The 15035-nt window shown below is 39.5% G+C and overlaps 5 protein-coding genes across 6 annotated transcripts in view; 3 read left to right on the forward strand and 2 right to left on the reverse strand.

Moving 5' to 3' along the window:
* LOC146463859 (histone H3) overlaps positions 1-123 on the forward strand; it is a 787-nt gene extending 664 nt beyond the window's left edge. The window contains exon 1 of the mRNA XM_085083875.1: positions 1-123. This exon is cut by the window's left edge and continues 664 nt beyond it. The gene's annotated coding sequence lies outside the window, so the exon portion shown is untranslated.
* LOC146463855 (molecular chaperone MKKS-like) overlaps positions 1-4573 on the reverse strand; it is a 16192-nt gene extending 11619 nt beyond the window's left edge. The window contains exons 1-2 of the mRNA XM_085083915.1: positions 4380-4573; positions 4215-4306 (exon numbers count right to left, since the gene is read on the reverse strand). Of these exons, the coding sequence (XP_084940041.1) occupies positions 4215-4306; positions 4380-4436 (149 nt within the window). The 5' untranslated portion in view covers positions 4437-4573. The remainder of the gene's footprint in view (positions 1-4214; positions 4307-4379) is intronic.
* On the forward strand, positions 706-3714 carry LOC146463860 (histone H1-delta-like). The gene has a single exon (XM_085083846.1). The coding sequence runs from the start codon at positions 1386-1388 to the stop codon at positions 1959-1961; it is 576 nt and encodes a 191-aa protein (XP_084939972.1). The 5' UTR covers positions 706-1385; the 3' UTR covers positions 1962-3714.
* Positions 4517-15035, forward strand: part of LOC146463861 (small ribosomal subunit protein bS16m-like) — a 167910-nt gene continuing 157391 nt past the window's right edge. Inside the window, exons 1-4 of one of the 2 annotated variants that reach the window (XR_014856776.1) lie at positions 4517-4761; positions 4883-4953; positions 6690-6747; positions 7700-8057. Coding sequence is in view for 1 of the 2 variants with exons in the window: in XM_085083946.1 (XP_084940072.1) it covers positions 4645-4761; positions 4883-4953; positions 6690-6747; positions 7700-7936 (483 nt within the window). In the remaining variant the exon portion in view is untranslated. Of the gene's footprint in view, positions 4762-4882; positions 4954-6689; positions 6748-7699; positions 8905-15035 lie in introns of those variants that run through there. The other variant, XM_085083946.1, reaches the window with a different exon arrangement.
* Positions 9131-14867, reverse strand: LOC146463862 (ethylmalonyl-CoA decarboxylase-like). The gene is made up of 4 exons (XM_085083931.1): positions 14237-14867; positions 12916-13134; positions 10854-10984; positions 9131-9246 (listed from the first exon to the last, which is right to left on the reverse strand). The coding sequence occupies exons 1-4, from the start codon at positions 14711-14713 to the stop codon at positions 9174-9176; spliced, it is 900 nt and encodes a 299-aa protein (XP_084940057.1). The 5' UTR covers positions 14714-14867; the 3' UTR covers positions 9131-9173.

Below are 15035 nucleotides of genomic sequence, written 5' to 3' on the forward strand. Positions count from 1 at the left end.
ACTACTGAACAACGAACGCCGCGCAGTACTGACGAATGCTTCGACACTGTAAGAATTGAAATGTCCCCGAAACCATCTTGTGAAACTGAATAGAATATACTGTTAATCTTACATAGGAGATAATTGCGCCGGTTTCAGTGCGGGTCGCAATTTCTAGGTTTCCGAAAGTAGCGACAAATCAGTTCGCTTCAAGGATTTCGTTGACAAGCGCGGTGTCAAGAATCACGTAATGTTTCTTTACTGTTATGCGAGCTATTTATAAATCAAGTCAAAACGACATTCGACAAGGGTTAAAATGGCTAAAAAGAGAGGCAAAGTAAAAAACGTTTATATTATTTTACAAAAAAATTGAAATGTCTCAGCATAACTCTTAAACTGAATACAGCACCGAGAGCACTTTATGGTCAAACGAGGGACGCGAAAATTTGAATTTTTAAAATTGAATTTGGCGCAAAAATTATGCAAATTTTATAACGTCCGGTTCCATGATCATTCATCCAGTAATTATTTATGATTAATATCAACTTTATAGAGTGTGAGTTTTGTTTCAGCATGTAAAAGATAGATAAAACGTTTGGAAATAAAAAGAACTTTGTAAGGACAGTAAGTGATGATACCCGAGATGAATGGGCATGTCACAGTTTTGTGTTGTTCGGCTAACTTTTTGTTTGCAGGCAAAGGATCCTTAGGTTATAATTTCGTTAAGAAGCAGTATTTCCATTTTAATTGTCACTCTCACAATTCATATAGCCCACAGAATTCTTATGAATTTCATTGGGTTTTGGCTAAAGATTTTGCACGAAAGTGCCCTTTCAAAAGCGACTTGCACTCAAGACATTTCTGCCGGGCATTTCTGACTACGCTCACTCCAGGTTCACTACAAATGGCCGCCTAGTGAGTTTGTACTTGTTGTTTCAAAAAAAGAAAAGTTGTGCCACTAGAAACAAGGTAGAATGGGACATTTTCGGACAAAGCCTTTAAGTGTAGGAGTTTTTCTTTCCTTTCAAGCTTAGAATTGTGTAGTATACTGGTATACGCAGAAGTTATTCCACTCCAAAGTAAAAATGGTCATTATATTTTGTTAACTTCTCGAATTTAAAAGCTTCAACTTGCAACATCGACCAGTCTCTATCCGTATATTTCTTCATAATCCATTTTCTACGGATTTAAATAATAAATTTTAAGATTTATCCTGAATAACTCTTCATATGGTGGCATGTTATTTGAAAAAACTCCGAGCAAACTAGCACAAAAGTTAGCATGCGCCATATTGAAGCCTGTTCCCTCGGTGGTCCGCATTGAGCGCATTTCAGCGCTGGCAACCTTCGATCGGGCATACATTTATCTTCAGTTCGTTACATTGAACGTGGATCAAAGTTTTCAACATGTCTGAACCAGCACCAGCTAAATCCCCAGCTAAAGCCAAGCCGAAGCCTAAAAAGCCGGCAAAGCCTGCCGAACATCCACCATATCTTGATATGATCAAGGCTGCCATTGCTGCGCTGAAAGAGCGAAACGGTTCTTCCCGCCAAGCCATCGAGAAGTACATCAAGGCCAACTACAAGGTTGGTGAGGTCGGCTCACACTTGAAGCTGGCTCTGAAGAGAGCTGCAGCCAGCGGAAAACTGATACACACCAAAGGTGTTGGTGCTTCAGGCTCATTCAAGTTGGCCAAAGAGGAAAAGAAGGAGAAGAAACCGAAGAAGAAGCCGGCGGCAAAGAAGAAGCCCGCGGCCAAACCAAAGAAGCCTGCCGCCAAGAAGGCAGCAAAGAAGCCAAAGAAACCAGCAGCCAAGAAACCCGCCGCCAAAAAACCAGCAGCCAAGAAACCAGCGGCTAAAAAGCCAGCAGCTAAGAAGCCCGCAGCTAAAAAGCCGGCAGCCAAGAAAGCGGCGAAGAAACCCGCGGCCAAAAAGCCGGCCAAGAAGCCTGCCGCCAAGAAACCCTCGGCGAAGAAGTGAAGTGTGACCTCTATAGTCTACGATTAAAAACAAAACGGCTCCTTTAGGAGCCACCACATAGAAAAAAAGCAATGACCAACAAAAATTGTTATAAATATTATCTTATTTTTTCGGCAATGGCCGTTTGGTTTTAAATGATACTCCCCTGTTTAGCTGTTTTGGACTGTGCGGGGAGACTCACTTGAAAGGGTACATTTCTTAGCCTGGCGGTTTATATATGGGTAACGATTTCTCGAGATAAAGTATGCCAGCAGGTAGGGTAAAGCTGCCATTAAGGTATTTAAAAGGGTCTTAAAAAATGTTTTGAACAAACCCACCAAAAAGAGATGTAGTGTTTTTCTTTTATTATTATTTATTTAAACAATATTTGAACACGACATATAAGAGCAACTAAGTGCTGATCGAGAGAGCTTACGTCGGATCAACTAACCCGCAAAAACACACGGCAGAGACGGACTAATTTACAGAGCTAACACGAAAAAACGACTAAGCTAAACTTAGAAAAACAAGATGAATGGGAAATAAATGACTGGACTTGCTTGAATAAATGAGCATTTGACTGTAGTGTTTAAATCACTGTAGCTATGTGAAACGGCTACAATTTTTTTTCTGTTAGGTACTTTATGGAAGGGTTATACTTTTTCCATCAAAAATGCTATACAAAAGTAAAGGGTTTGGACTCCAGAGGAGGGCCTCTGTATGAAACTTTGTCGGGAACCCCCACCCCCAGGTTCCTGGCCCCTTCCTCCTTCCAAACAAGACCTTTTTGTAAAATCAGATTAAATTCCCATTGTTTTACTGTTTGTGTGAAGGGGTGGGCTATTATTTTTTTGATGATGACTTATACAGTGACAGTGAAACCTGAATATCATGATGGCCACCCACGGGAGTGAACAAACTAGCCACTTAATAATGCAGGTGACTGTTCATTTCCCTTTATACGGTGCAGGATCAAAGAAATACTCACTGGGCATGGTCAAATGTCAATTTTAATAGAGTATCATACAACAACACTTCATTCAACTTCAAGTAAACAAGTCAATCAACGCTCTTTCAGGCAATCTGTACTTTTAACAAAGTTGCTACCTTGTAACTGTCAGTAATGTTGCAATAAACCTAATTAAGTTATAGAGGCACGATCAATTGCCCTCTCCTCTTCTAACGACTTGCAGTTCACAACAACGTATCTCATTCTGTCATTTCATAGTTCTTACAATCAATAAACAAAAAAAATGTTAAAATCCAAGCTTTCGCCGATCAACAGCATCATCAGGGATAACAAAAAATATTCCACGTACAGTTTATGGCTTCATTTCTTTACTTCATTTCTTAAATTTAGCTCAAACTAAGAATCAATTCTTAACTGTGGTGATTTTAATTTTCCCGACCTGACTTGGAGGAACAGTTTTTACTTAAGAACCTCAAGAGCATTTAACACACTTCCAGACTTCTTGAGGGACAAATTATACAAAATCTATAGATGTATTTAAAACTAATTTGAGGGCATACTACCTAGATTTGACTTTGAATGTGTACGATCTTGCAGTACCTCAAACTTTCAATAGTGTCTGCATAAAATGTCATCAAAGCAGATCATTACCTGTATTATTAGTTAAAATGTGTTGTTAAATAGTTGTCAATACTTAATTATTATGCTGTAATTTCATTTATGCAAGGAGTCGTTATTGGAACTTATTGTTCTGTGAGTTCTCTCCTGTCAGAGGTTTCTTCCTGATTTTTTTTTTCTCCTCTGGCGAAGTTTATAAATAAAAAATAAATATACAAATAAATGACGTAAAATGTGTGAAAGGTGTAAAATATGTGAAATTTATGAGAAGTAAAAAATACAAAATTATCTGGGTAAAATATAAAGGATAAAATGATCTAATAAGATGTATAAAACAGTCATTAAAACAAAATGTCTGTGAATTCGCTGCATTCCTATAATAAAAAAGTTGTTTGCGATAGCCATTTGTAATCCCTGTGTTGTTGTATGTATGTATAACATTGCCAGATTGGTTGTAATTGACACATCAAGAGCTCACGAGGGTTATGATGTTTTTACGTGGGGTTTATTTGGAGGGGGGGGGGGGGGTGGGCGGGGGATTGGTAGGAGTTGTGGCAATTCTATTAAACCATAAAATCCTACTACACTATAACTATTTCAAAGGGATCCACCTAAACCATTTTCTGTTAGATAGATGCCTTAATAAATGTTTAAGTTTTAATGACATTTAGTGTTGTACACTTTACCTTCCATTTGGTCCACGAGCTGAATAAACTAAATCCTTAAGAGTGATGAGCAAACGTCTGACTTTATCATCATCCAACGGCCGAACTGTAATCTAAATAAATGATTTATATTTTATAAAATATAAAATTCAAAACACTGTCTGCATTTTCACTGATCAAGTTTACCTGCGAACTCCATTCGTTTTTCCTAGAGAGCCTTGAAATACGATTTTTCTCCGCCATTCAGGGCAAATAAAAAACAGTTATACTTCTATTTCATAACTTTATTAATCAAAAAACAAAAATAACTAAATTTGAAAACCCAAAACCGAATCTGCCGCCATCTTGTTTGTTTGGTGCCAGTGGAAGTCTGGGTGCTATACTAGTCACCAGGTTGCTTGGGTTCCCGTTGGTAAAGCCTGGCAAATTTCAACTTCATCTCCACACGGCCATGAGGAAATCAATAGTTACTCTTCGTTTTGCCCTTTATGGCTGCAAAAACAGGCCTTTCTTTTACATAGTAGCAACTAACAGATTCAAACCGCGAAATAGAGGTTATCTGGAGCAGGTGAGGAAGATAATAGCAATTTTGCTTCTGCATTACTTTCTTGATATATGCTTGTGTTTAGATCTGATCACGCTAAGTTTGGCTTCTCTTGAGCCGTTAATCCAGCCGTAATTATTTATAGGTGGGGACATTTGATCCATTACCAAACACCAGAAATGAAAAGCTGGCAAGTTTAAACATGGATAGAATAAGGTAGGTCGAGAAATACCGTATCGCAAGATTTAAGCAGTTACACAAATTATTTACAACCCAGTGTGCAGAGTACTTCTGGCAACTCCCAAGGGGGGGGGGGGTACTCCCCCAAAAAATGGATAGGGGTGTGCAGCCCACTTCCCAAAACCCCTACCCTATTTATGACCAAACTCTGTAATTTTCCCTACCCTATTTATGACCTGATCTAAAATTTGATACCCTATTTATGCCCTGATACTGTCCAGTCAACTTCAGTTCAAAAACCCCTGGAGTCCAGCGCGTGACCGGAGTGCATGACAAGCCGTTGCGGCACGTACACAGTCTTTCTGTAAACATCATGATAAAGAAGTAGCTTCTTCAAAAAAAAATTCAAGACTAGAGTACAAAAATTGATACCAAAATGGCAGCAAAATGGCTAAAATTGATACCCTAATTATGACCAAAGCGGCTGAAAATCATACCCTTTGGCGCCACACATACCTATATAGCCAATATAAAGGAGTACCCCCCCCCCCCTCCCAGGGTGGCAACTCGACCAGCTTGTTTCTTTCTAATATTTTGCAACCAAAGGAGGAAAATTCAGGTATCCCACAATGCCTCGCTTCCAACTATATTATCAACTCGATGTTGATACGTGATCTCACATTTGTGATGGGGCTTCTCGGAGTGAACGTTGAGCTGCTCTCTCCGTCGCCATTGCTTTACGTGAATTGCTTAGATTTAGACAGTCAGAGTTATGTCAATTCGTCAAACTTAGCCTGTTGTCGGTTTCTAACGGTCATGGGACACGTTAGTTTTCCAAAAGACTTACGAGAGCGGCTTCTTTGCTTGTTTGTGCGATCAGAAACATTGAACGGCTGCTTGCCACTCGACTCTTCTTCGACTTCTTCCATGAATATCGACTTAAAAGGAAGCACTTATGTCACCACTTGATGTCCTTACACGAATAGAACCGAACAGAATCATGCTTGAAGTACTGTTCATTTCGACTGGGAAAACGAGTGATCGTTCAAAAGCAGTTACTATAAAAGCATTATGCAGTTGTTTACATGTTTGGCGCCAATTTAGGCAAACTTCAACGAACACAAATTCCTTCAAAACATGGGGCCTTAAGGGGACCTTGAATAAAATTCAAAGGAGATACTATTCGAGCAACAACAGGCAAGACTTCACGCTAATGTACCCAGGATTGAACTCGCTAGGGTCAAATTTGCGTCAAGCATTTGGGAGCCGCGAACAAACAAAGCGAGTCGATCATGCATACCACTCCAAACAATTGTATGTTTTTCTTTATTCTTAGGCAAATTAGCTGCGAAATTGTAATGCAAGCTTGAACTTAATTGCCAAAGCAATACACAAAACGAGTTAACTTACATTCTCAGATCCTGAATAAGGAAAAATAGCCACTTGAAATTCAGTCGATTTCGGACTGCGCGCTCGCCTTCGCATCGATACTTGACACCTTCTGGTCGATAATTTTTCGTGGAGACTCATGGGATACCTGATTTCTCCTCCTTTTTTGCAACCTAATTCACCCCAGATACTGGTTATCAGTTGATACCAAAATGGCAGCAAAATGGCTAAAATTGATACCCTAATTATGACCAAAGCGGCTGAAAATCATACCCTTTGGCGCCACACATACCTATATAGGGAGTACCCCCCCCCCCCCCTCCCAGGGTGACAACTCGACCAGCTTGTTTCTTTCTAATATTTTGCAACCTAATTCACCCCAGATACTGGTTATCAGTTGGAGCAAGACCTTCGAGACCTGTGGCAATTTTGCTTGGGCTGGTAAGTTTATAATGCTTTAGATTATCCCATTACCTACTTGTTAAGTTTTAAGATGGGAACAAAACATTTTATACTTGTAAACATATAATTTAATTAAGCTTTCATTGTAAGACAACAAATACATAGTATTTATATTTTCCTCAAATAAAACATATATTGGTGCATGAAATTTGCATCAATGGGTCATTGGTGGGGTACACATCATCAGCCAGGGAAGCCTATCTTCCCATAACAGAGGTTCAACCATTGAATAGGTTTTTGAACTGTTCCTTGCACTAAAATCCTACAAAAAGTGATTGTTATATAAATTCAAGCTACTGTTGGAGCAATCAATAAATAAGTTGATACCATATACAAGAAATTCAAATATATTTTTGCCCCCATACATAACAAAAGGCCCTCTAAATCTTTCTTGGGGGGGGGGGGAGGGCACTGGTCCCCATAAGCCAATTTCTAGAATGAATCATCTCTGAATAGTGAGATGGCAGTATGTTTGTATAGTTCATGAATGAATGAACCTTACAAGTACAAATTCTAGCACTGAAGCAGTACTAATTGGAGACACTAGTACATATAATAAGAAACAGTGCCTCATTCTGCCTATGTACAATTGAGTGGGAACACACAAGTGCAGGAACTTATCTGCCACATGGAAATCCAATGTAAAGGTTTCCAGGGGTAGGTAATTTTCACATGCATTTACATGTTCTTCTCAGTATGTTTAGGCGGAAAGAACCACTTTACGTAGCCTAATTGCTTAATCCTTTTGTACCTGAAAAGGGCCTACATGTAAGTTTGAAGGATGAACAAAATTCCCAGGTTTCTGTTTGCAAAATATAAACAAACAAAATAACCACTGGAAAGTACTGCTTAACAGTTTTTGGGTGCATGGTTACTCAAGAGCCATAGCATGTACAGCGATTTTCAATTGCATCTCTGTTCTCTTCTCAAGGCAGGTGTTCTTCCCCCACACCCGCACAGCCTGGTAGTTGCCGCGAGAAACCGGAAAGCCCTTGCCGCTGCAGCTTTAACTTCAGATGTTCAGGTAGAAGCAAAAGAGGATGAGGAAGCAGTGGAGGGAAATGAGGAGAATGATGAACACATGCAAACTCAGGACAATGATCAACTTGTACAAAATGAAGAAAACAAGGACAGCAAGAAACTTGAAGAAGATAAGAAAGATCCTTAAATATTGGAGCCATTAAATGATGAATCCCAAAGAAACAGAACAACATCTGGTTCATTCGGGACTTATCTTGGAAAAAAGCCAAAGAAGAACTTGTTTTCAGTGAACAAATTTCACAAGAAGAGTTAATGAGGAAATAAATATTCCAAGTGCTCCCAATCTGCCTCCCTGCCATTAAGCTTTGGTGTAGCCTATAAAGAGTAGCTGGCCACTGCCTGCATTTCTATTTAGTCAAGAACAGCTTGCCTGTAGTACAGTCCTGGCCCCTCCCCTCTCTGTGACATAAGGGCCAGGACTGTATTAAGTGTGCTGGTGTTGTGGGGCCTTGCACCCTTGTTTTGCCACTCTTTCTGCAAAATATGTTGCACCAGGGATGAGGCAGAGCTGATTACAAACTAAAGAAAGTGCCCTGGCACTGTTATCGTCTTTTAGTCATTTACTAACTTTAATTGTCATTCATCTACACTGTAACCAGGCCAGCCTCATCCCCAATCATTTGGCATACAATCGAATGTTATGTCACACATTGGGTAGTCTCGTTCGCAGCTGCTCGGGCGGAGTCACGTAACACTCCCCTTCCCCATGTGAGGACAGGGAGCGTTGTGTGACTCCAGCCTGAGCGGCTGCGAACGAGACTACACATTGGGCTGATCAGGAAGATATGCTCAGCCCCAAATTTCTGATATAAGTAAAGCTCAGTTCAGTCAATAAGCATACAGTATTTAGGTCTGGGAACAAGGATGGTTGGTGTCGGTGACAATAGTGACTGGCTGCTGGCAACAAATGACATTCCTGAAGAATAAAATACACTGAAGACATTAAAGCTTTGGTGGTCATCATAAATAATCACAAGCAGTAATTTTGGAACAGTATGCTTGATTGTGGAAATTATGTCAGGAGGAATTTGATCACTCTTAAGGTTTGAAAGGTTTTTTTAATGAAATGTACATTTTAAACAATATTATTGTGATGTCGTGTTGCGTTTATTAAATGTCAGTTATTGATTAAGAAAGAATCTAGTCCCATTTTTATTTTCCATTATTTTTATGTTTTTGCTTAAAAACAACCACAAAACAACAAAACGGACAAATTCCAAAAAAATAATGGAAGTCAGCCAACAGAAAAGAAAAAAGGAAATATTTAGGGTATTAAATAAATAATTGAAGGTCATTATATACAATGTCAGGAACAAAAAAAGCAACCTGTCATTAATTTATTGAATTTTATTTTTTTAACAGTGTTATTTGTGTTTCTTGGCCTTTTCCAAAGCTTGCTTGTTTGCTTCTGCTCCAAACAATGTTGTGAAAATTGACCTGCAGATGAAATAACATGCTTTCTAATTACATGGAAAATAGGAACCTGCAAAGGCTACATTTACAATTTACGCATGCATATGCTTTTGTAAGCATAAGCACAAAATATGTATTTAAAACCAGGCCTAACAGAAGCATTTAAGGATGGTGCCTACTATTGTTACTGCGCATATGTTCTGCGCATCTCGAGATACTCGGGTTTCCTATGGGTGGTGCCTACTAAAACAGGGATATTTTTGTGCACTTTAAAACTATGGGGAGAAAGCAGAACTTAGCAAGTGATTTTGGTATCCAAAAAGAAAATTAGGGGTAACCATGCATTTTTCAGAGATAATAAAGCTTCAATTTGGAAAAAAGCGCCAAACATTGCTTTGTATTTTGCTTCTTTTTAGAATGATTGTTGCTTAGTTATCTCTAAAATATGGGTGGTTACCCCCAATTTTCTTTTGGGATTTCAATAGCCGCTGCTAAGATCTGCTTTTCCCGCTTAGTGATAAACTGCGCAAAAATACTTCGCTATTAGTAGGCACCGTCCTTAAGGGTAAGGAAGCATACAAGGCAAACAAAAGGAAAGATGTAGCTGTTTTGACAAAGGTTGTCCAAAAAAAGTGTAAAAGCATACGCGACAATTGGGTATTTCCCAGACTACCTTTCAGCATTGTTGCGTATGCTTTTACACTTTTTTGGACAACCTTTGTCGAAACAGCTGTATTTCTATAAAATAATATAATTTACTAAAAAAACTGCAGGAATTGAAAAGCCTTAATTTCATACCCAGAGGGTCAGAACATCTGCTGTGAGATTTGTTCAGTCTTTGTGTGTGTTGATTGCTTCACGTATCTCAGTATTGAGAATTTACTGGTGTATCAGGGCAAGATGTTCTCTGTTAGAACTGGTTTCAAGCGAGATAAGGAGACAATAGAAAGTTGTGCAGAGGCCTAGCTTAAGTTTCAGATGCATCACCTCAATTAATAAAAACATTATGCTTCTTTGTGAAGCTTTAACTTGTAGTGACAGGAGGTGTCCTTTATACATTTCCAGCCATTTTAGGATCGAAGACCTAAATTTTGAAATATTATATTTCGTGGGAGGATTCGCCAGGACTACTGCATTAAATTGGCTTCAATCTCCCTAAGGACAGTGCCTACTTATAAAGAAGTATTTTTGTGTGGTTTATGACCTTGTGGAGGATGCAGATCTTAGCATGGGCTATTGAAATCCAAAAAGAAAATTGGGGGTAACCACGCATTTTTTAGAGATAATAAAGCAACAATAAAATTCTAAAAAACAGTAAAATACAAAGCAATGTATGGTGTTTTTTTTTTTCAAATAGAAGCTTTATTATCTCTGAAAAATGCATGGTTACCCCAAATTTTCTTTTTGGATACCAAGAGCACTTGCTTAGTTCTGCTTTCTCTGCATAGATTTAAACCATGCAAAAATATCCCTGTATTAGTAGGCACCACCCATAGGGAACCTGTCTATCTCGAGATGCATAGAACGTATGCGCAGTAACAAAAGTAGGCACCGTCCTTAAATGCAATAAGCCTGTTCACTCCAGAAATGTCACTGATCCACTTTGAATTCCCAGTTTATCTGCAGCTAACCTTTCAATGTTCAATTCCTTTTCAAGCCTTGTATCATCTCCAGCAGACACAACACCTTTGATACCCCTGAGGACTGTGGTGTCGGCATGAAGGAATTCTGACAACCAATCACAACTGCTTTCTACCACATCCTACAAAAACAGAAAAAAGTTGATTTTGTTGCAACCGAAATATTTTGCACATCTTGTTTCTGAAGAGCAAGTTATTTATGATGCTGTCAGAAGACAAAGACCTACTAGATGATATGTTAATGGCAAATAATACAATATTAATTAATAACAGCCACTTAGTACTTTTTAACCTGAAAAAGAAAGCAACATCTAAGCAAAATGAGGTTAGTTTCAGAGAGCCATGGCTTTGCTTAATGAGGAATGGAAAGTGAGTGTCATTGAAACAAACAAAAGTAGGTACTTCCGGGGGTGTTTGTTTCACTGCAATTTTAGGATTGATGCATTATAACAATATTTAAAATATCAAAGGCATAACACGATAGCTACAAAGTAATGATCTGTAATTGTAACAAAGGCAATGCATGGCAAGGCTCACACTGAGTTGCCAATCATCCACACAAAGTATCAGTAAAAACAAATAAATGCAGATAATAAATGAACTGACTGTAACCCAATCAGAGTCTCCTAGCACATAATTATAGCATAATTTCTCTTCATCTCAAAGTATGGGAAAGAGCTTTGAAGCAGGCACTTGTGGGGCGGATCCAGGAAAGGGGGGGTTCGGACAAACGCCTGCCGAAAGGTGGTAGCCCCTAGGGGGTCCGGGGGCATGCTCCCCCAGAAAATTTTTAATTTTAGGGCCTTTGAAATGCGATTTCCGCCGTTTTCAGGGGTAATTTGAAGTGGTTTAATCGCTCTAACAGCACCTCCACTTTTGTGCTAACTACAGTAGTTTAAAGGATGGATTTTCTTAACACTGACAATAATCAAGACGGATAAACATTTTAAATTCATTCAAATTAGAAATTCATGATTCCTCAAAAATGGGATCAGCCAGCAACATTCTCCGGGGTTGCTGTTCTGCAAATTTCTGGACAACAGCATCATAATCCACGGGTTTCTTGTGGCAAATATTCATGAGCGCCAAGCCAGACAATCTTTCTGTTGTCATGGTGAGAGTTTAAAGGTGTTGACGGGCCTGCACGACTCCTGCAGTTCGCAAAAAGATTGGTCTTAAAGCCTTTATAGCTTATCTCTGCTTAATGAGAATCTTAATCTTAATCATGAAGGGAAAAACTCAAATATACTGAATGGAGATTTTCTTTTCTTTCTTGCTTTGTCCTCTTCCACATATTAAGTCGTGAGTTGACATTGAGGAACGTTTAAGTAAATTTTCTCTTTAAAATACTTGCGGCGCAATCTTTGACTCACTGAGAGAAAGATCCACAACTCTGATTTCCAAAGAACGGCGTGGCTTTACGCAATGCCGGAATTGGAATGATTGGCAGATTTGGCATAAGCTGTCAGTTTTGGCGGGACATGTAAGCGTTAATAAGCAGTAATTTTATAGCTCAAGCGGACGTACTATAGAGGCCATTTTCAACTAGGCACAAATTTGTCTTGTTTTTATTGCTGTTTTCGCCTACAACGACACAAAGAAATATCATTTTCAAAAGATATATTTATTAGCTGAGTTGGTTCACTTTTTTTTTTAACCACGCGTTTTTTATACGTTTTTACGTTCAATTTAGGGGGTTTGACCGAACCAGCCGAACCACCCCTAGATCCGCCCCAGCACTTAAAATAAACATTTTTAGTACTTTGAATATGGAGCATGTGACATCAGCATTGCATTTGTAGCAATTTGCACAATGCTCATAAAACAATTCCTGGAGAACACCCTTTTATAGTTCAACTATTAAAGAAAAATAGCACCAAAAATAGCTCTAAAATGCTGATTGTGTTGCAACCAAGCGCATCTAAGCTCCTTGCAGTCTTCATCAATCAACCTCTGTAAACTATTTGAATATTTGACATGGTTTGCTTTGATGCAGTTCAAAATACAATGCACTGACTATGCTATACTGTCATGTAAACCACATTCATCTGACCTGACCCTGTGGCAGCTCCCCATCAACCAGACCTAACTGACGTCCATAAGACAGGTCCACCTTCTCTCCTCTTCCAAGCAGCTTCAGTGCCATTTGTTTTCCCACTAGTCTAACAAGCCGTGCCCCACCGCCCCACCCTGGTGTCAAACCCATCTTCACTTGAACAAATTGGAGTTCCGCATCTCTGGACATTAGTCTGAAATCACTGGCTGTTGCAAGCTGCACAAAAGAGAATATTGCATCTAAATGTAAGTCAGCTCACAAAAACAAATATTTTGAACCATTCACAAAATGGCACAATTGATACACTGGCACTTAATTAACCTCTCACATTAACTCCCTAACAAGCACTGTATTCACAGACTGGAATCTTCTCATTCATTAAAATTAATTATCCAGTTAACTTAATTTGTAAATTTTTAACATACCTGCTGCCCAGGGGAGGACTTCCCTATGAAAGGGGCACAGATGTTGTTTCAAATTTGAATGTTAGAATCCCAAAGGAGACCAATCTGGGTGTCTCAAGTTTTATTTCACCCCTAAATGGTACACAACAAGATCGAAGCATGTTTCAACTTTGGAATGTCACTTTGGTTCCAAAAACAAGAAATTCCAAGGGGAGAGGGGTCTCAAACACCAAAGTCTTTAAGGGAGATGTGAAGCTAAATCAGAATTTCTAAGGGGGTGGGGGTGGGGTCAATTCCAAAAAAAAAAAACCTTCCAAGAGAGGTATTAAGGAAGGACACATTGATGCACCAAGAGAACATCCAGTCTGCACAGCATGGCAAGTGTGCACACAAGTTTTCAGAAAATGTCTCAGTGACACAAGCAAACTCGGAAAAAGAAATCTGAGTTCTCACGAGTTGAACCACATTATACTACTCATTGATACTTTTCAAATCCTAGCAGTATGAAGGATGTTTGTCACATGAACCAAGTTTAATGCCTAGCTCCTGCAGGTCTCCTGTAGCTCAATGGTAGAGCATCCACACTAGTAATTGGAAGGTCAAAGGTTTCGACTGCTGTTGGGATGGCTCAGATTTTCTTTTTCTGAGTATTCCTATGTCACCGACTGAAAAAATACATCTGCCCCTCCCCCCCCCCCCTTTTTTTTCTTTCAGGAAATGCTTCTGCATGCCCAAAATCTTCTCAAGTTCTGTCATACTTTGCAGACTGGGAGAACATGATGTATGTCCACAAATGCTAGAGAAGTGTACATGTATGCTACATTTATGTGGTGGACACATAATGCTGCACTCAACACCACATGTAATTTTATTGCACTCTGTATCCCAGCAATGAGCATCATTTACCAACTCACCTCAGCCCCTCCACCAAGTGCTCTTCCTTCAATTGCAGCCACACTTATAATAGGGAGCCTTCCCAGGCGATTGAGGGTCCTTTGCATGAAGGCACACATCAAGTTTCCCTCTTCAGGTGTATTGATAGCCTTAATAACGCTCAGATCAGCCCCTGAGCAAAAGGACCCTTCACTTCCATGTAAAATTAGAGCTCTGCCATTTTTCCATTGCTCCAGTTGGTCGACAACTTCTGCAAGTTTTACCATCATATAACCAGTCAAGGCATTTTTGCGTTCAGGATTACAGAGAGAAATCACCGCAATTCCTTCCCGATTGCCCTTTAGTTTGGTTAGAGTTACACCTCCTTTTCCTAACAGATTGAATCTATCACGAACTTGAGCTTCATCAAAAAAATTTTCGCCTATTCTTGATGCAGAGCAATATAGTCTAGGAAACATCCTTCTGAAAGCCACACATCGACTCCTTATGGAATGCATGTTTATGGTTCCAGTAGATAGTTCTTAACCGACCAACTGATTTTCTAGACACTATGATAAAAAAAGCTCCTGCAAGACCATACACCTATCGGTATCCCTGAAGCACGGAAGTTTTGTCAGGAGCTTATTATACACGGAGAGTCGCCATATTGGCCGCTGCGTTCCGTTCTATGCTGGAGGCTGGTGACGAAGTAAATAAAAGTAACTACCCTGCGATAGCTGCTCCCTGCGATTAGCCCTGCGATCGGGGGTGATGTGTGTACAGCCGCCCCCTCCCCTCAGGAAAAATCGGGGAGGGGGCGGCTGTACAAATAATCAAATA

Source organism: Pavona decussata, unplaced genomic scaffold, assembly GCF_977016875.1.
Source record: "Pavona decussata unplaced genomic scaffold, jaPavDecu1.1 SCAFFOLD_174, whole genome shotgun sequence".
Classification (NCBI taxonomy): Eukaryota; Metazoa; Cnidaria; class Anthozoa; order Scleractinia; family Agariciidae; genus Pavona; species Pavona decussata.

Excerpts from the sequence above, each read along its gene's own strand:
- LOC146463860 (XM_085083846.1), top strand. The coding sequence starts at position 1,386 with ATGTCTGAACCAGCACCAGCTAAATCCCCAGCTAAAGCCAAGCCGAAG.
- LOC146463862 (XM_085083931.1), bottom strand. The coding sequence starts at position 14,713 with ATGCATTCCATAAGGAGTCGATGTGTGGCTTTCAGAAGGATGTTTCCT. Across the intron at positions 13,135-14,236 it reads CACTTGGTGGAGGGGCTGAG|CTTGCAACAGCCAGTGATTT; the intron begins GTGAGTTGGTAA and ends TCTTTTGTGCAG. Across the intron at positions 10,985-12,915 it reads GGGAGCTGCCACAGGGTCAG|GATGTGGTAGAAAGCAGTTG; the intron begins GTCAGATGAATG and ends CTGTTTTTGTAG.